Consider the following 19,692-nt stretch of genomic DNA (forward strand, 5'->3'; position numbering starts at 1 on the left):
TTCCAAAAATTGCATTCAAATGTATTTTACACTTTAGGCAGTTCTTAAGAAGGGAAGAGTGCAGTTTCTTGACACTTAACATTTAAAGGTTTTATTGGCCACATTAATCTTCCTCACAAAAGTTTTAAGTTATCTGTAAGTTCTTAGAATGTCAAAGAAGAGAAGAAAAACTAAGGGGCGGTGGAAGAAGCAGCAACTTGGCAATAATTCCACAGCCGACTTCGCGTGTTCAGGCATCCTTTTTCTCCAGTAAAATTTTGTGCAACTCGTCTGCATCCTCGCTGGTTTTTACCCGAATCAACATGGTGACTGGCATGGTGGCATTCTTCTCGTCAATTGGTGGATTTGGAACACAGACGATAAGAACGTTATTTTTCCCCGTTCGCGTACATGGCATATTGGGTGGAATCAGAACATTCAGCAGTATGTTGCCTGCATTCAAACAAACAAAACCCATCAAAATTATAGAAGCTATAGCTCCACCAAAGGAGTCTGTAACATGCTAAACATTAAACACTGAAATAACTTATACTTAATGGATCTAACACGGGGAGCCAACAGGAATGGCACAAAATCAGGACTGGTTCCCTGAGAACTGGGAGGCCTTGGGGAGGACTTGCCCTCACTGTGAAGAGTGGCCGTCCGTCCTCCCTCCAGCCCGGGGCTCTGCACCCACACAGCGTTTCTCACAGAGCCAACAGCCTCGCTCAGAACCGTCGGCCCTCTCAACACTGTCCGTTTTTGCACTGAAGGAAGAACACGGTGGCACAACCCAGTGTCTTCACTGCGCCACACGAACAAAGGACACCTCTGTCACAGAGGCCGCAGCTCCCTGGGCAAGAGTGACACCACCATAATGTTATTATTCACTAGTCAAGCCCACGGGAAAGAAAAACGCCTCCCTGCAGTTTCTGCAACACAGGTACAAATCTACCACTACTGCCCGCTCCACCGCAGGCCTGCCCATCTTCCTCCTCCTCTGGGCACTAGGATCCTTGCAGTGGACTCTTTCAGGTTAAAACTGAGGATGGACGGCGATCAGAGTTAGTGATCACTTGCTATATAAAAAGGATTCCTTTAAAAGGTTAATTTCCCTTGGGTGTTTATTAAACGGTCTAATCTCTAGCTTCTTGATCACATTTCTAACACAAAGGAAAATGAAAAATCATTTCGTTTGCAGCTTCTAACACATTTATATTTCCTTACACACTATTATCCTGGGATTCAAAACTATAAGTAAATATAGGATGAATTTGGCCTGAATGCGCTCTGTTTAAAAACATATTAATAACCTTGAGTCAGCAGGGTAAAGGCTTTTACATACTATGTGATGATGATGATTTTGTGCCAACTGAAAGAAAGGTACCCACCTAAATTGGTGTCTGCCCGCACCAAAAGCTGGGTCTTCTGATTTGCTGTAGGTTTTAAATGCAGAGTACCTATGCCTTTCTCTTTAAACTCATTATCTTTCTTGTAAAATAGTTTACACCTATGGAGAAAAATAATAGGTACCATCAAGCATTCAAGGATGAATCAAGTCACACAGTTTTCTAACCACCACTCTTCACACTTGTGTGGAAAATCTGTATTAAATGAGAGTACAGGAAGCTTCAGGATAAATCTTTAATTGATCCAAACACAGCCTGAGCAAAAACCAGAATAAGAAAATTTGCTTAGAGATTTTAAAACTCCTCCCCATTTTTTCAAATTAAACAATGGGCCCCATGAAACTTTTTATAACACTTTCTGAAACTGTCAAAATCAGGGCTCAACACCCCTCCCTCCCTGTTCTGTTCCTTTGGCCCTGAGCTCAACATCACTGATCTGGTCCTCTAAAGACAGGCACAAATAAAGGACAAAGACTGTCCTACATCTCGTCCACCTCTCCCTTTTTTTTTTTCTTGGCCTATTTCTTATTTTAAAAATTCTCCTCAACCAGGTGTGGTGGCTTACACCTGTAATCCCAGCACTTTGGGAGGCCGAGGCAGGCAGATCATGAGGTCAGGAGATTGAGACCATCCTGGCTAACACGGTGAAACCCCGTCTCTACTAAAAATACAAAAAATTAGCTGAGCGTGGTGGCGGGCACCTGTAGTCCCAGCTACTTGGGAGGCTGAGGCAGGAGAATGGCATGAACCCAGGAGGCGGAGCTTGCAGTGAGCCAAGATCGCACCACTGCACTCCAGCCTGGGTGACAGAGCAAGACTCCGTCTCAAAAAAAAAAAACAAACAAACAAACAAAAAAAACAAAAAAACAAACTCCTCAAGGCTCCTTCAGTTTTTGATTGCACAACATTTTGAAATAAATTTGGAAAACATTCTTGGGTAGGGTCTAATAACAAAGTAATCAAATTATCTTCCCAGCCTCCTGTGCTATACATCTCCTGAGGTTATTTATACAAAACCATGGCTCATTTATTGATTTATGTATTTATTTTGAGACAGTCTTACTCTGTGGCCCAGGCTGGAGTGCAATGGCATGATCTTGGCTCACTGCAACCTCTGCTTCTCAGGGTTCAAGCAATTCTTATGCCTCAGCCTCGCAAACAGCTGGGATTACAGGCGTGTGCCACCACATTCGGCTAATTTTCATATTTTTAGTAGAGACAGGATTTCACCATGTTGGCCAGGTTCGTCTGGAACTCCTGACCTCAGGTGATCTGCCTGTCTCAGCCTCCCAAAGTGCTGGGATTAACAGGCATGAGCCACCATGCCTGGCCTCATTTGATTCTAATTAAAAAAAAAAAATCTTAAAGTTGGGTCACTCCTTTATGTCATGTGAGTAATGAAATTTAAACACAGAAGAAATTGTTGGCCTCTTTTAAAAGTTCTTAAAACTAACACCTGGCAATCCCACAGGATATAGTGACCTGTTACATGGAAAACTGCTGGTTCATTATTCTGAAATTTTTGCATTACAAAAACATCTTTGAAAGTTTCTGAAATGGCACAAATGTTTTTTCAGCAAATATCTTTGTAAAAACTAATCTCATTTAATTGAAAGGAAGATGAAAGTTTTTATAGGTCATCAACAGGAAGGGACGGTTACTGTGCTTAACTTTTTGACTGAGAAAATCCAGAAAGGCCAACCAAGTCTCCCGGAAGGGATGAGAGATGCCTCCTGAAGCCAAATCTGAAATCAGTGACTGACTCTGCGATCTCTTTGTTGGGGGAGGAGGAAGGGGAGGGAGGAAGACACAGGTAGAGAAGATGGGATGGGATGGGGTTGGGAAGATCATGGAAGAGCCTGTCTCTAAAGCACTTTAAAAGAGCTAAAGTGACAGAAAAGAGTGAGATCTGCCCACCAGGATATTTCTAGAACTGGATTCTTAAATAAACTGGCCAAGAATTCTTCCCTGTTCCACTTGAGAGCAGGCAAAGCTTGACCCCAAGACTGGAAGCTCAGTCAAGTGCCGTGAGCACGTTCTCCAGCCTGAAGCATGCCACCATGTCTATAAAACACATGCACCAGGAGCTTCTGGTGGTTCTTACTTTTTGGAGTAAAAAGCATCTTCTTCTTTTACTTCGGTAACTACTACTTTGGGTGGCTCATCATTCTCTTCTTCATCTCCACCTTTTATAAAAATGACAATAATTCAGTAAGATTCCAATCCAGAGCTTAAAAAAGTGACAGAAGTTTTGTTATGTAACACCCTAACCCTCCACCTGAGCACTCCATGTAAACTGACGACTAAAATGCACACTTAATGGGGGGGTGCTAGAAGGGAGTACCTGCAGGATTTTAACTATTTTGTGAAAAATAAGAATCCTTTGTAATGGGAACATACTTCTTAATTCTAAAATAACTTCTATAGAAAACCTTAGAATGGAAAAATCTCCATGCTTATGACAGAAAAATAATCAACACTCTATATTCAAATTACCCACTGGAAAATTACATCTCGGATGAGTTTTTAACACCTTCCCCCCTGAATATTCCTGTGACTATATCCACAAGTATCAGCAATGGCCAAAGATAGAAAAATACATTTTTTTTTTTTTTTACAGGGGGCAAGTTGTCAGAGGAATCATTCCAAAGCCCCAGTTTAAGTAATTTAAGCTTTGTCTGAATTGCCACATGGGTCACTGCTCTGGTACCAAAGGTATCCCCACTAATAGGGTCTCCCAAACACGGGAGACCTAGGCTATTATTTAAACAAGACACTATTTAAACACATGTATTAGGCTGTGTACAGTGGCTCACACCTGTAATCCCAGCACGCTGCAGGGCCAAGGCAGGAAGATCGCTTGAGCCCAGGAGTTCGACACTAGCCTGGTCAACATGGTGAGACGCCCCCCATCTCTACAAAAATAAAAGTTAACCAGGTGTGGCGGTACATGCCTGTGGACCCAGCTACTTGGCAGACTGAAGTGGGAAGATCGCTTCACCCCAGGAGGTAGAGGCTGTAGTGAGCTATGATTGCGTCACTGCATTCTAGCCTGGGTGACAGAGCGAGACCCTGTCTCAAAAAAATAAAAAAACCCACATATATAAAAGGATCCTCTTAAAGAGAACGGCAGTTGCATAAAAACTCACTAAAAAGCAAAACTGTGATGCTCAGATGATTAGGTCACACGACTGTCCATCTTATCACTCCAATCTCCCCAGTCTTCTGATGCTTAAACTATGATAACCAAGGGACAAGGAACAGGCGCTCACTGAGGGGCGTCCTGCATCCACTGGGACTCGATTCAAATCCCCAGTGCCTGCCTCAGGAAAAACTCCCCATTTGTTTTATTTATGGGAGGCAGAGAAGAAATAAAAGGGGAGACCCTTATTTCACCCCGTGCCCAGAGGGCCAGTGCCTGAGGATATACTTGAAAGTAGGGCAAGGCAAAACAGTAATGGAAGTGTAGCCTACTGCTAGAAAACCGTATTTCAGTGGCAAATTGGCAAATGCAGTTTTCTTCCTCAAGGATCAGTATGTTCATATGTCTGAGAAGTACACTTTTTCTTTTGTTGAGGCAAGGTCTGTGTTGCCCAGGCTGGAGTGCAGTAATGCAACCATGGCTCACTGCAACCTTGAACTTCTAAGCTCGAGATACTCCCACCTCAGCCTCTAGAGTAGCTATGACTACAGGCACCCACCACCTGGCGTGGCTAATTTTTAAACATTTTTGTAGAGATAGGGTCTCGCTATGTTGCCCAGGCTGGTCTCAAACTCCTGGCCTCAGGTGAACCTTCCACTTTGGCCTCCCAAAGTGCTGGGATTACAGGTGTGGGCCACCTCACCTGGCCTCACTTTTAACTGCTTACAAGTAGGTATCTTCACAGACGTCATTTGTTCACAAGCACCATGTGAGGAAGCAGCATTATGACATCACCCCACTTTTTAAGCTAATAACAGAGGTCTGGAGGGCCCAGACCTTGTGCCTGGTCTGGGGCACTGAAGATACATACAGGAGACATCACTTAGACACCACTGCTGCCCTCTGAAAAGGAGGTGCCTCCAAACCCACAGGAGGAAAACAATGTTGATTTCTTCTCTATGGCTATGAAAAGTCTACACTTTTAATGTATAGTCAAGTACTGTTTTGCCACATGCCTATTTACAGTCAAATCTCTTAAGTACAAATCAATTCAGGGGACATTCATGATGAACTTGATGAACTTTTCCAAAACACAATTTTCAAAAAACGTCTTTAATTCACTTGTTTTTTATATGCTAAGCCGTGTGTGTTTGAGACTTTTCAAAGTCAGGTGTTTTCAAATTCATTTTATTTTTAATCCTTATAAACAATCCTACAAAATAAGTCTTACTCTTTTATAAAGAAGGAATCTGAAACTCAGAGAAGCTGATTAGCTCTGTCTGAGATCACACATGGAGAGGACAACAACATCTCAATGTGAATCCAGACCCGTATTTGGAATCAAAGTCTCTGCGTTTCCCAAGAAACACAAATCTTATGCAAACCTCGACCCAACGACAAAGCTGGTACTTACCTCTGCATTCACCACTGTCACCTTCCGCTTGGCCCTCCAATGGTTTAGTGGGAAATGGTGAAGAGACTGGTTTACTCTGGGTAATATCTTTGCCAAATAAACTGGAGTTTCCAGGGGAGAATGAAAATCCAGTCAGGGGGACAGAGCTTAACGAGCCCAAAACAGAGCTATCAACTTTCTTGCCGAAATTAAATGAGGCACTTGTCGCTCCCAGGGATGATGGGTCCGTTTTCTTTTCAGATGCCACCTCCACCTTCTTGTCAGGTGTATCTTCAGTTTTGTTACCATGAAACAAAAACGCTGACTCTTGCTGTAATTTCGTTGAGCCAAAAAGGGAAGGAGACTGTGTTTCAGCCGCCGCTTTGTTAGATTCACTTTCAGAATTCCTGCCACTGTTCCCGTGTTGCTGTTCAATGTTTGCTAAATATTTCTCATAGTCTTTAAAGATAGGTGTCAGATCACAGAGGGGGTTTGTATTCACGTGCTTCACTATCCAATCCCGCACGGAGCAGTTCAAGGCGGCCAACTGCTTGTGATAGGCATTTCCCACACAAGCTTTACTGGAAGCAAGGCCAGAGGAGGAGGGCTGCTGACTGTCCCCATTAGTTTTGGGATTTGAAACTTTTTTATCAACCAAGGTGGTAGGGCCATTTGCAGCAAGAGAACCTATAGAAAGTTAATAATTAAACCATTTATTTAGCCTGATTTGATTAAATCATCTAGATTTTTATGCCACTCTGCCTTCATACTTTCTGCTTTTACTGTATCTCCCCCCACACCAAGACAGAGTCTTGCTCTGTCACCCAGGCTGGAGTGCCGTGGCACGATCTTGTCTCACTGCAACCTCTGCCTCCCCGGTTCAAGCGATTCTCCTGCCTCAACCTCCCGAGTAGCTGGGATTACGGGCACCCGCCACCATAGCCGGCTAATTTTTGTATTTTAGTAGAGATGGAGTCTCACCATGTTGGCCAGGCTGGTCTTGAACTCCCGACCTCATGATCCGCCCACCTCAGCCTCCCAAAGTGCTGGGATTACAAGCGTGAGCCACTGCACCCGACCTACTGTATCCTACTTTTGTGACAGCTCAAAAAGTATGTGTTCAAGTAGTATTTAGTAACCAGTTATCAGTAAAGCCGATTAATAAAGATCAAGTCAAAGTTTATACAAGAACACTAACCACCATATGCTTGCTCTACACATTTTAAAAATAATCTTTTCCTTCAAAAGGACGCCTATTTGAGTTATGATCAGGCGCGTCCAGGGTGGTGTGGCCGTAGACAAAAGGATGCCTATTTCAAACAGCACTGTTAGAACAGCAGGTCAGCATTAACACTTAATCCCCAAGGTTGTTGGGATGAACAGTATTAAAGTACAGTCGCCCCTCTGTACCTGCAGGTTCCACACCTGTGAAATGCAGTCCTCAGCCAGGTGCGGTGGCTCATGCATGTAATCCCAACACTTTGGGAGGCTGAGGTGGGCAAATCGCTTGAGCTCAGGAGTTTGAGACCAGCCTGGGCAACATGGCAAAACCCCATCTCTACAAAAAATGAAAAATTAGCTGAGTGTGGTGGTGTGTACCTGTAATCCCAGCTACTGGGGAGACTGATGGGGGAGGATCACTTGAGCTCGGGAGATTGTGGCTGCAGTGAGCCAAGATCACACCAATACACTCCAACCTAGGTGACAGAGTGAGACTCTGTCTCAATGCGGTACTCCAGGGATGAGAAACCAGTGGATACGAACATTCACTTTTCCTATCTAAGAGTTATGCTGGTCTGACTATGGGACTTGAACATCCGAGGGGGTGCTGAAACCAATCCCCAGGATACTAGGGGATGGCTGTAGTTAAAAACCTTAACAGAGGCCAGGCGCAGTGGCTCACGGCTGTAATCCCAGCACTTTGGGAGGCCAAGGCAGGTGGATCACGAGGTCAAGAGATCGAGACCATCCTGGCCAACACGGTGAAACCCCGTCTCTACTAAAATTACAAGAATTAGCTGGGCATGGTGGCGCGTGCCTGTAGTCCCAGCTACTCAGGAGGCTGAGGCAGGAGAATCGCTTAAACCCAGAGGCGGAGGTTGCAGTGAGCAGAGGTCGCGCCACTGCATTCCATCCTGGCGACAGAGCAAGACTCCAACTCAGAAAAAAAAAAAAAAAAAAAAAAAAAAAACCTTAACAGAGAGCACTTACTTTAAATCACACTAAACATTCTGCCAAATTCAAATCAAACAGTATACATTTTCAGAATAATCAGCTAAATACAACCCAACCAGTCAGGATCATTTCCAAGCTTTTAACCCATGATCCCATTCTCTGTTGCTAATTCCAAGAGTTTTTGACTAATTCCCTCAAAACAGGATCAGGCAATCAACACATCCCATACCCACATAAACCTAGCGTGGGAGGCTCCCTGGCCACGAGAACCTCATCTGAGTTCCCAGGAGCCACTTTGGTGCGAGGCACACAGAAAACCCTTGGCACACAAAGGGTCTACATAGCATTTTCTTTTCTCTTTTGACTGTAGGTCAATTCTAAGGGTCATTCTCCTTTCAAAATTGAACATTCTTAGGCTTAGAGGCCAGGGTCACACAACTGGTAACTGGCAGAGCTGAGAACAAAATTGAGATGTTTTGGATCAAAAGCCTGTGCTCTACCCACTTACTCTGTAAATAACCAACACCTCCCTAAGTCCCATCTCTTTCATTATTACCCTGGTTTTGCTCACATAGTTCCAAGACACAGGGTAGCTATAAGAAAAACATCTTTGCAAAGCTATTTTCCATAGATGACACTTACACAGGCGGATGGGGGATGGGAGCTACTTACCAAAGGCTACCTTGGGCTCTGCCACTGCCTTTGCACTGGTGAAGGGAAGGGCACTGGTTATGTTGTTTCCATTCGACAGTCCTTCCAAAGGCTTCCCTCCAGCGCCACTACCAAATCCAGGAAACCGTCCTCCTCCAGAAGGTACCACTAAACCTTTAAAACCTTTAAAGGCTCCTCCACTGTCAGACTGAAATATGAAGGAGGAGCACGCATTAGGTAAGTATACTTTCTATTACCAAATAAGCAAGTGAGTGACAATAGCATCTTGGCTGAATAGCACCTAGACTCCATATGCAGTCAGCATTATAAGGCAAACTGCTGGCACAAGCAGAAATAAGAAATGAGATGGGAAGATTTTATTCGTAAGAACAGCTTTGCAATTCGAAGATGCTTTCCTGAAACAGGCAGGAAGGACATTTAAAAAATATATTATGTGTATTTTTAGGACATAAAAGGTAAGAAAGACTAATGTAATAAACCTATGTACCCACCACCCAGCCTCAGAATTACTGAAGTGTCTCAATAAAACTAAATCCCAAATGAAAGATACTTTATGTACTACTCAGTCAAAGACCATTTACTGACTAAAGAAATTATAAAAACATCAAGTTAGGTTAACTAAAAATATCCATTTGCCTAATTTCTTAACATCTGTAGCTTGTAACTGCTTTCAGCCTACAAAAACTTAGATGATCGAGTCTCAAATCTATATGTTCCTGTTAGCTGAGCAACCCGGGACAACTTTTTACTCTCCTTTTCCTCACTGCTTCCTTAAACTCGATTGTTCTAACAAGGTTTTTCTAGTAGGCCTTTTCCCTTTGTGCTAGCCTGCTCACATCTCTCACCTAAAATGCTCTGGAAATGTTTGGCATTCCTTATAATTCTAAAGCTCCTCTCTGCCCCTGGAACTTCTGGAGAAAGGTTCCTCAGTTTATAGTGCTTTGCTAAATAAACCCACCACAATTTTTAGAAGCCCTTTTTTGTTGTTGTTCAAAGAAGTGATTACATTATAGGAAGTGATCTGCTTCTTAGACCAAACATCTAAGAGACAGTTCACAAACCTTAAGTTTCCACATGAGTGAATTATAACCATGATTTCACCAAAAAAACAAACAAAAAAAAACTGGAACCCCTTCATTTACTAAATGGGCCAGTTAGCCTAAATATTACTGCATGTTTTTCCAAAGCCAAAATTTCAATCTCATCTACAGAATTTCAGATGTTTACTGACCACTGATGTATTTATGGCAATAAAATTAGGCAAAGAATGGAAAATTTTAACTTGTATGAGTTTTAATGCACATAATAAATATAGCTTAGATTCTGTTGCTCTAAGTTTGATTTTTCGTCATTTAAAATTCCAAATACACCAAACTGATAGCTGTCATTTTAAAACAATGATTCATGGACAAACTGTAAAGCCATTAAGTGGCTTTTCAGAGCCTTCGATTTTGCACAAATTTAAAAGCCACTTGGTTTTTATAGGGATTTTAGAAATTGCTGATAGTAAATTAGCTCTAGAATCATAACAAAAATTCAAGAACCACAAGTTAAACAAAAAAAAGATATTCAGAAAAATCAGAGTAAAAGTTGATTAAGATATTCATCAAAGGGCTGGGTGTGGTGGCTCATGCCTATAATACCAGCACTTTGGGAGGCCGAGACAGTCAGGTCACTTGTGCCCAGGAGTTTGAGACCACCCTGGGCAACAGAGTGAGACCCCATCTCTACGGAAATGCAAAAATTAGCTGGGTGTGGTGGCGCATGCCTGTAGTCCCAGCTACTCAGGAGGCTGTGGCAGGAGGATTGCTTCAGCTCAGGAGGCGGCGGTTGCAGAGAGTCAAGATTGTGCCACTGCACTCCAGCCTGGGCGACAAAGACCCTGTCTCAAAAAAAAAAAAAAAGGGAAAATACCCATGTGGGCTCCTCCATGGGTACTGACACAGCCCCACATCCCTCAATTTCCCTCATTGGTTTTATTGTTCCCCATGGCACTTACGGAGGAAAAATTAATACTACGTATTTGTTCTCTTCCATAGGGCAAGGAGATTTTGGTCTTTTTTACTCACCAATATTATCTCCAGTGCTTAGCAGATCTACTGAATCCACTATTTAGGAAAAGCCACATTTCAGCATTCTGGTGGGTGATACAACATTTAATTGTCCTAATATACAAGTTCTGATGAAAACTTCAGGCTAAGAGTTATAGCTAAAATTATCTGTGGATTTCTATTATCCACCTACATTGAATTTCCCTTAGTTGCCCATGGGCTCCTGCCCTCTCCCTCCCTCGTCCCTTCAGCTTAAGTTGTAGATTATGGTCTGTACTGTTTCTACCTCTTGACCTTCCTTCAGTTGCACAGGTGACTGCCCCTCCTTCAGAATGGCTTCCCTTGGCTTCTGCAGTGAGCTGTTGTTTCTCATTCCTCGTAGGACCCTCCACCTGCATGCCTCCTCTCGCCCACTCCCATGGCCTCAATCCCCCACATGACGAAAGCTCCCGGAGCTGTGCCCATCCTTGCCATAATTCCTGTTGTATACCTAGTGGTCTTCTAGGGCACTCCACTTGAGTGTACCAAAGCCTTTCAAATACAACATTTCCAAGACCAACCATTTCCTCCTTAATTAAGCTGTCCCTCCCTCCACGTATCTTCTCAGTGAAAGCCATCAAACATCACTCAGCTCAACACCTATGTCTACCACCTAGCCACCAGTCAAGGCAATTCATAAAATCGGACCAGAAAAAAAAAAAAAAGTTAAAAAACCTGAAGTTCAAGTTTACTGTACAACAGGCAGGTAGAAATGTATCATACACCTGAAAATAACGCCATGCCGTACACCATAAGCATATAATTTTTGTCAAATAAGAAATACAATTTTTAAGCAAAATATAATTAATTACAAAACACAAGACCTAATCTCTAGCTTGGATCTGAGATCCTCTGTACCTACTTCCTTTCTTGGCAGTGCAACCCGTTAACCTGAATTCTACATGAAAGAGCTTTTACAATGTCAGGAAATGAAGCTCCTCTCATGCGTCTGAAGCATGCAATGGAACAGAGAAAGAGCACACACTTATGACATTAGCCATGGCATTCTAAAGACGTTCAACACTACCCAGAACCACCTGAGAATCGATATGATGTAGGATTACGTATCTCTGCCTCGAATTACACTATATTGGTATATATAGTCATATATTTTAGGAAAATCGCAAATAGTTTATTTTTATAATTTGAATTGTTTTCCCATTAACACATACCGCCATTTATGAGACGCTCTGAGTGACTGGCTGTTGTAAGCGTCTTACTGACTCCCCACCACTGCCACCTACTTGGCTCCCTTCCTTACATGTTTTCAAACTTAATAAATTTTATGATCAAAACTTTGGCAATGTAATGAGTATTTTTGTAGTAACAATTTCTTTTCATTGCTTCTCAAAGTGTGAATGATATACCTTTTCTATCCTTTTTATTTGGAAATAAAAGGGAAATAAACTTGCATGTCCCTTAAGGAGAACGCTCAGGAAAGGAAGTATTTCTGCTCCCAGGAAGTCTGCTTTATGCTTCCTGGCGCGGCACCTCTAACCTGACCATTTGAGATCCTCCAATGACCATTTCCTTGCAGCATCACGTTGGTGCTCAAAAAGCTTCAGATCTTGGAGCATTTTGGATTTTCAGATTAGAGACACCCAAGAATATCATCTATTCTTGATGTTTTAAACACTGCAAAACGTGGGGTAGGGTAGGTGTATTTCAAAGCTGCCACCCAGGATATTCAAAGCGGCTTCTCCTGCCTAACACCAGACGTCCAGGCCACCAAGACCACACTCTCTTGGGTCTAGAATGTACCTGAAGGGAGAGGACGTACTGGGGCCGAGTTCTTAAGATGCGGGGTGACTGCTTAATAATCAGCACATCATTTCAATTTAAGAGTCACAACTCATCTTGCATCTTTCTTAACACAGGAATGAATCATTTCAACATACCATACTAGCAAGAAAATCCACACCTAAAATGCTTCTAGTATAGTGAAAGGGCTCCCCCTACCCAGGCCTCAATCCCAGGGAGCAGACAAGACTCTCAGAAGATTTCTTGCGTTTTCCTTTCTTCCTCCAATCTGATGCCACTTCGCCCACCTCTGTATTGCTTTGCTCGTTTTTCTTCTCCATATTGTCACTCAACATGAATCTGTCTATATTTATCTTATTTCCTCAACTGGATAAGCTCTCTTTAAGGTCCAGACCTTACGTCTCTTATTTTTTTCTATCTCCCATGATCTACATCAAAGAATAAGTATTTTAAGAAAGCATTTGTTGGTATCATTGCTCCCAGTGGAGGGACTGCTGTGCAACCCAGAAATCAAATGAGTATTTAATAGCAAGAGCTGTAAGGGGGCACTCACTTCGAATCCAACATTTCTGCGCTTTGCTTTCTTTATGGCCCTATTCTTCAAGACTTCCTCACTGGCCACGGAGAATGTTCCCACCTGCAACACAATACAAATTAAACAGCAGTAAGATAAAGCCAAACAGATGACAAAATGCTCAACAACAACAACAACAACAAGAAGCTAGAACTGAGCCACTGCGCCCGGCCTCTCAAAAAATAAATTTTGGCCAGGCACGATGGCTCGCACCTGTAATACTAGCGCTTTGGGAGGCCAAAGGTCAGGAGTTTGAGACCAGTCTGGCCAATATGGTGAAACTCTGTCGCTACTAAAAATGAAAAAATAGCTGGGCATGGTGGCGGGCACCTGTAATCCCAGCCACTCGGGAGACTGAGGCAGGAGAATCGCTTGAACCCGGGAGGCGGAGGTTGCAGTGAGCCAAGATAGCGCCACTGCACTCCAGCCTGGGCAATGGAGCAAGACTCTGTCTCAAAAAAATAAATAAATAAATAGTGTTATTTATAACATACACATGATTTTTAAGATGAGTCCTGCCCAACTTGCCCACTGTACAAAAGGCCACAGAGGCACCTAGGACCTTGATGGAAAACCACTGCTCTTCCACAGTGCGCTCAAAGCGCACTCATGTCCACACTTCTGATGTCCACATCAGAAATCTGCTGAATATCTTCGGCTTTAGTTTATAACCCTTCTTTTACCCTGTAGGGTCACAATAAAATATTTCCCATGCAAAAATTCTCACCTATAGTTGCTTCAGATCATATTAAACTTAATGGGATAGGTCCTACACTCATAGAGGGGACCGTCTGGCTGCACTTGCCCCAAGTTAAATGTACTTAACTAAATGTAATCTTTCCACACATTTCATTAGCATATGTTCAGATGGGAGTTCTTTCATTCCTGAATATTTTAATGTCTAAGCAAATAGTTACATGGTCATCTAGATGTTACTATAGCCCAGAATGTAACTGTGCTTCAGATCTTCAAACAACAACAACAAAAAACCAAAAACCCCCATAACCAAAGATTTTAGTTAAACAGCACCAAGTCAGTTTTGACCCTGTCAAAACATTCACATCCTTGTGATTCTGGTTTCCCTAAACATATGTGAGGAGATACACTTGTAGAGAAAAAAAGTACTAGTACCAGAAAGATCCCGAAAGAAGGAAATGGCCGTCTAAGAATAAGCTTGGAAACACTTCCAAGTTTTAGAATTTTTCCTTTCTTACTTAGCACTATGCTGTTAACCTGAAAGGCTAACCTGGTTACAGATTTCCTTAGTCATCTGGCCTGGGGGTAACACACTGCTGATAAGGTACAACTGTAGAGTCCAGCCCTATGGGGCTTTGCAGGTGTTCTCCCCGAAGGGGGAAACAGAGATTGTAAGAAAGAAAGACACAAGACACAGAGATAAAGAGAATACAGCTGGGTCTGGGGGACTACTACCACCAAGAAACGGAGACCAATAGTGGCCTCGAATGGCTGGGAGTGCTGCTATTTATTGCATAGAAGACAAGGGAGCAGGGTAAGGAGGATGAGTCGTCCAGGGGATTGATGAGGTCAGTCCAGGGGGGTTTGATAAGGTCAAGCAAGTCACATGATCATGGGACAGGGGGCCCTTCCCTTTTAGGTAGCCGAAGCAGAGACGGAAGGCAGCATACGTTAGCGTTTTCTTCTATGCACTTATCAGAAAGATCAAAGACTCTAAGACTTTCACTATTTCCTCTACTGCTATCTACTAAGAACTTCAAAGAGGAACCAGGAGTACGGAAGGAGCATGAATGTGGACAAGGAGCGTGACCACTGAAGCACACCACCACAGGGAGCGGTTCAAGCCTTTGGATGACTACTGGCAGGCCTGGACAATATCCAATCTCCCACAAGAAGGTGGTGGAGCAGACTGTTTCCTGACTCTTCCAAGTAAAGGAGACTCCCTTTCACGGTCTACTAAGTAACGCGTGCCTTCCCAGGCACTGGCGTTACCACTTGACCAAGGAGCCCTCAAGCGGCCCTTATGCGGGCGTGACAGAGGGCTCACCTCTTGCCTTCTAGGTCACTTCTCACAATGTCCCTTCAGCACCTGACCCTACATCCACCGGTTATTCCTTGGTTATATTAGTAGTACAACAAAGAGTAATATTAAAAGCTAATGACAAGTAATGTTTATACTAATGATTGATAACGCCCATGATCATCTCTGTATCTAATTTGTATGATGACTATTCTTATTCTATTTTATGTATTATACTGAAACAGTTTGTGCCTTCAGTCTCTTGCCTCAGCACCTGGGTAATCCTTCGCCCACATCCTATAAGTACAGCTGTGTTTTATTCTTTGTTTTTTAGACAGGGTCTCACCCTGTTGCCCAGGCTGGAGTGCAGTGGTGCAATCATAGGTCACAGCAGCCTTGAACTCCTGGGCTCAAGCAAACTTCCTGCCTCAGCTTCCCAAACTGCTGTGACTATAGACTCACGCCACCATGTTCAGCTAATTAAAAAAATTTTTGGGGGGGTCGGGTGCGGTGGCTCGCGCTTGTAATCCCAGCAGTTTGGGAGGCTGAGGCAGGTGGATCACTTGAGGTCTGGAGTTTGAGACCAATCTGGCCAACATGGTGTGAAACCCTGTCTCTACTAAAAATACAAAAATTAGCTGAGTGTGGTGGCGCACACCTGTAATCCCAGCTACTTGGGAGGCTGAGGCAGGAGAATCACTTGAACCCAGGAGATAAAGTCGCAGTGAGCCGAGGTTGTGCCAGCGCACTCCAGCCTGGGTGACAGAATGAGACTCTGTCTCAAAAAAAAAAAAAAAAAAAAAAAAAAAAATTTATAGAGACCGGGGTCTCTCTATGCTGCCCAGTCCTATTGTTTCTAAGGGAAAAATGATCAGATTTCCTCAGGGGAGACCATTTTTATTTTGCTGGAAAAGGAACTAGGCCAATCTCAATTCTATTCCTATAAATGCAATTGTTAGGGGTCTCAGGTCTACCATTAAGAAAAGGAAATAAAGCAGGCTTCCAAGAAGCATTAGGGAAACGGAGTACTGCAGACCGAGATGGTGATGGTGTACCACTTTCACATCTGAGCAGTGTGCTAAGTTCATGACTAGATCACTTAACTCAGCCTTCAGCCATGACTAAAATGGCTTACCACAAACCATGGGTTTAGAACGCTTCAAGTATACGAAACTCAGGAGGAAAGTGCTTCGGAGAATATTTAAGGAGCAGGCACTAGTGGAAAAGCACATCTAAATGTAATACATTTCTACACTAACTAGAGGTCACAGAAATGTAATTAATAAATATCTACACTAAGTACACGTCGTATAATTTCTTGTCATCTCCTATTCATGATGTTTTTAGAAAGGTCTTTTAGTTCTGTCACAAGTCTTCATGAGGAACCCCAAAATGAATGTAAAAGGCAGAAGAAACAGGAAATCATTCTCAGGGAAGCTGCTTTTTACCTCTTCAGCTTCATCTTCTTGATCCCAATTCCTATCTGTCAGTTCCTTCTCAGCATTTCTTTTGGCCATGTTTTCGAACCTAAGTTACAGAAAACAGAAGAGTTTATTTTTCTAGAAGAATAAATTCTTATAAAGAATTTTAAAAATTCACTCTAGCATGAAGTGAGATAAAAACATCTCTGATTTTTTTATCAGAAAAAAAAAAGCATCTGAAAACTGCTTTAATGAGAACTTTACAATGGTGCTGTTAGGCTCCCAGTGTTACAAATCAATAAAGGCTTTGTCCAGGAGGCAGAAGAATATTCCTAGGGAACACCAGCACTCCTGAACAACACTAAACCAACTCCATTTGGAAAAATTAAAATGAAGTATCAATTGATTTTTTAAAAATCTGGAATCTGAAGTATTGTAATCAAAAAGTCCTTAACTAACTTTTTCTATGCATATACTGAAAGTCTTGTCATAAGGAAAATAATTTTAATATTTAAAATTCTCTTAAAAGAGGCCGGGCGCGGTGGCTCACGCTTGTAATCCCAGCACTCTGGGAGGCCGAGGCGGGCGGATCACGAGGTCAGGAGATCGAGACCACGGTGAAACCCCGTCTCTACTAAAAATACAAAAAATTAGCCAGGCGCGGTGGCGGGCGCCTGTAGTCCCAGCTACTCGGAGAGGCTGAGGCAGGAGAATGGCGTGAACCCGGAAGGTGGAGCTTGCAGTGAGCCGAGATCGTGCCACTGCACTCCAGCCTGGGCGACAGAGCGAGACTCCGTCTCAAAAAAAAAAAAAAAAAAAAAAAAAATAATAATAATAATAATAATAATTCTCTTAAAGATGAGCCATTAAAGAAGTGTATCTTTCAGTAAGAATACGAGTAACGGGCTGGAAACGCCTTCACAACACGAATACGGTTCTTTAGGCTACAGCCAACAGAGATACATGGTTCCCAAGACTGAACATTTCGTTGCCTCAAATTGTGTATTGCCAAGACAATTAGAAGTTCAAAATGATTAACATGGATGTGTTAGTATCCTGGGAACTTATAACCTTTCAAAAATAAATCATTGGCTTCACTTTTCAATACCATGGCATTAGCAGACGGGGCAGGAGTTGGGGAACAGCGTGAACTCTGCAGTGGATTCCAGCGCCTAACCAAAGAGGGTGCTCCTGTCCATCTCCTAAAATTTACAATTTGTTTTCTGATCCTAATAACAACAACAACAAAACAAAAAAACCCACAACCCAGAGGTCCGCTGTGAGTGTTGTGCTGGCTTCTTCACTAACTCTCCAGCTGGACAAAAAACCTTTCCATTTCCCTGCTACCCACCTCGCCCAGGAACTTACTGATTAGTTTTGGGGACCTGCCAGGTCTTGTTAAACCTGCCTGAACTCCTTCGTGATACTCTCCCCACTCTTGTTTGCCCTCAACACCACGATACACCAGAGTAACCTTCCTTATTCTGGTGTATTGTGTAATATACAGAGTGTATTACAACCTTACAAAGTGGTCGCTAAGATATAAGGTGACATATCACTCTTTAGTATCTAAAAGTAAAATGCAAATACTGGCATCCCAAAGGCCTCTACAATTTGATGGCCAGTGGAGTAACTACATAGGGACTGTCAGCTTTTAATACATTTAAGTGATTTTTAAATTTTGTAAGTTTGTGCTATTTTTCTGATTACAAATGATATTAAAGTCCAAGATTCTAAAATATAAAGTATGAGAAATAAATACACTTTCCATTCGCTGGGAACCCTCTCTTTTCAATGTTCACCCAAAAACACTTGGTTAAGTTTTGCCATTAATCTTTGTCATACAAACAAAAACAAATACAGGAATAGACATAATTCTTTACTGTGCAGAAACCAGGTCTCTGTACGGATTCTTTTTGGCAATTTTCCCACTCCAACCACCAAAGAGTCAGAGAAGTAAGAAGTCACCAATGGTCACATATGCTATTTAAGATTAACTGTGGGGCTGGCGAAGTGCCTCATGCCTGTAATCCCAGCACTTTGGGAGGCCGAGGTGGGCAGATCACTTGAGGTCAGGAGTTTGAGACCAGCCTGGCCAACACGGTGAAACCCCGTCTCTACTAAAAATAAAAAAAATTAGCTGGGCGTGGTGGTGGCACCTGTGATCCCAGCTACTCCAGAGGCTGAGGCAGGAGAATCTCTTGAACCCAGGAAGCGGAGGTTGCAGTGAGCTGAGATCGCGCCAGTGCACTCCAGCCTATGTGACAGAGCGAGACTCCGTTTCAAAAAAAAAAGAAAAGAAAAAGAAAAAAAAATTAGCTGTGGAGAAAAAAGGGATGGAGCTGAATGCACAAAAACTGTAATAGTAAAATTTTAACTTCTAACTCATACCCACAATGAAGAGACAGGTGGCACAGTAAAATAGTCTAAATAAATGTAGGGGCTTCCACGTCCTAACATACTCACCAAATCAGCACATAACCAAAACGCAGGGATCTTTGTTTTGTTTACAGATATACTCCAAATGCCCCAACAGTGCCCAGCTCAAACAGCAGGCGTCCTGCTGTCATTAGATCAGTGAGCTGGGGTATCGCATAAAGTATTTCAAAAAATACTAAAAGATGCTGGCATCCCAGTTTTGCCATTTTCTAGCTGTGAAAACTTGGGCAAGTTATTTTTAATTTTTGTGCCTCAGTTTCTTCATCTGTGGAACAGGAAGTATTAAGAAAGTTAAGATAAACATTGGCTTAGAGCAGCGCCTGGAGCACAGGAAGGGTTTAATAAATTATTATTATTATTTTTTTTTTTTTGAGACGGAGTCTCGCTCTGTCGCCCAGGCTGGAGTGCAGTGGCGCAATCTCGGCTCACTGCAAGCTCCGCCTCCCGGGTTCACGCCATTCTCCTGCCTCAGCCTCTCCGAGTAGCTGGGACTACAGGCGCCCGCCACCACGCCTGGCTGATTTTTTTTTTTGTATTTTTAGTAGAGACGGGGTTTCACCGTGGTCTCGATCTCCTGACCTCATGATCCGCCCACCTCGGCCTCCCAAAATGCTGGGATTACAAGCGTGAGCCACCGCACC

General features: G+C 42.9%; 2 protein-coding genes across 9 annotated transcripts in view; one reads left to right on the top strand and one right to left on the bottom strand.

Annotated features, from left to right (window-relative positions):
* NUP50 (nucleoporin 50) overlaps positions 1-19,692 on the bottom strand; it is a 21,557-nt gene continuing 1,865 nt past the window's right edge. For 3 of the 5 annotated variants that reach the window (XM_055254122.2, XM_055254121.2, XM_055254125.2), the window contains exons 2-8: positions 16,640-16,718; positions 13,175-13,258; positions 8,771-8,957; positions 5,945-6,610; positions 3,493-3,574; positions 1,371-1,489; positions 1-432 (exon numbers count right to left, since the gene is read on the bottom strand). In XM_055254122.2, the coding sequence (XP_055110097.1) occupies positions 230-432; positions 1,371-1,489; positions 3,493-3,574; positions 5,945-6,610; positions 8,771-8,957; positions 13,175-13,258; positions 16,640-16,708 (1,410 nt within the window). In that variant the 5' untranslated portion in view covers positions 16,709-16,718 and the 3' untranslated portion in view covers positions 1-229. Of the gene's footprint in view, positions 433-1,370; positions 1,490-3,492; positions 3,575-5,944; positions 6,611-8,770; positions 8,958-13,174; positions 13,259-16,639; positions 16,719-18,771; positions 18,927-19,078; positions 19,107-19,692 lie in introns of those variants that run through there. The other 2 variants (XM_055254124.2, XM_055254123.2) reach the window with 2 other exon arrangements.
* The window catches only part of LOC129468506 (uncharacterized), a 15,586-nt gene continuing 12,541 nt past the window's right edge, over positions 16,648-19,692 (top strand). For 2 of the 4 annotated variants that reach the window (XM_063623025.1, XM_063623024.1), the window contains exon 1: positions 16,650-16,718. In XM_063623025.1, coding sequence (XP_063479095.1) covers positions 16,707-16,718 — 12 coding nt within the window. In that variant the 5' untranslated portion in view covers positions 16,650-16,706. Of the gene's footprint in view, positions 16,719-19,692 lie in introns of all 4 variants that reach the window. The other 2 variants (XM_055254139.2, XM_055254140.2) reach the window with 2 other exon arrangements.

This window comes from Symphalangus syndactylus, chromosome 18 (assembly GCF_028878055.3).
Source record: "Symphalangus syndactylus isolate Jambi chromosome 18, NHGRI_mSymSyn1-v2.1_pri, whole genome shotgun sequence".
NCBI lineage: Eukaryota > Metazoa > Chordata > Mammalia > Primates > Hylobatidae > Symphalangus > Symphalangus syndactylus.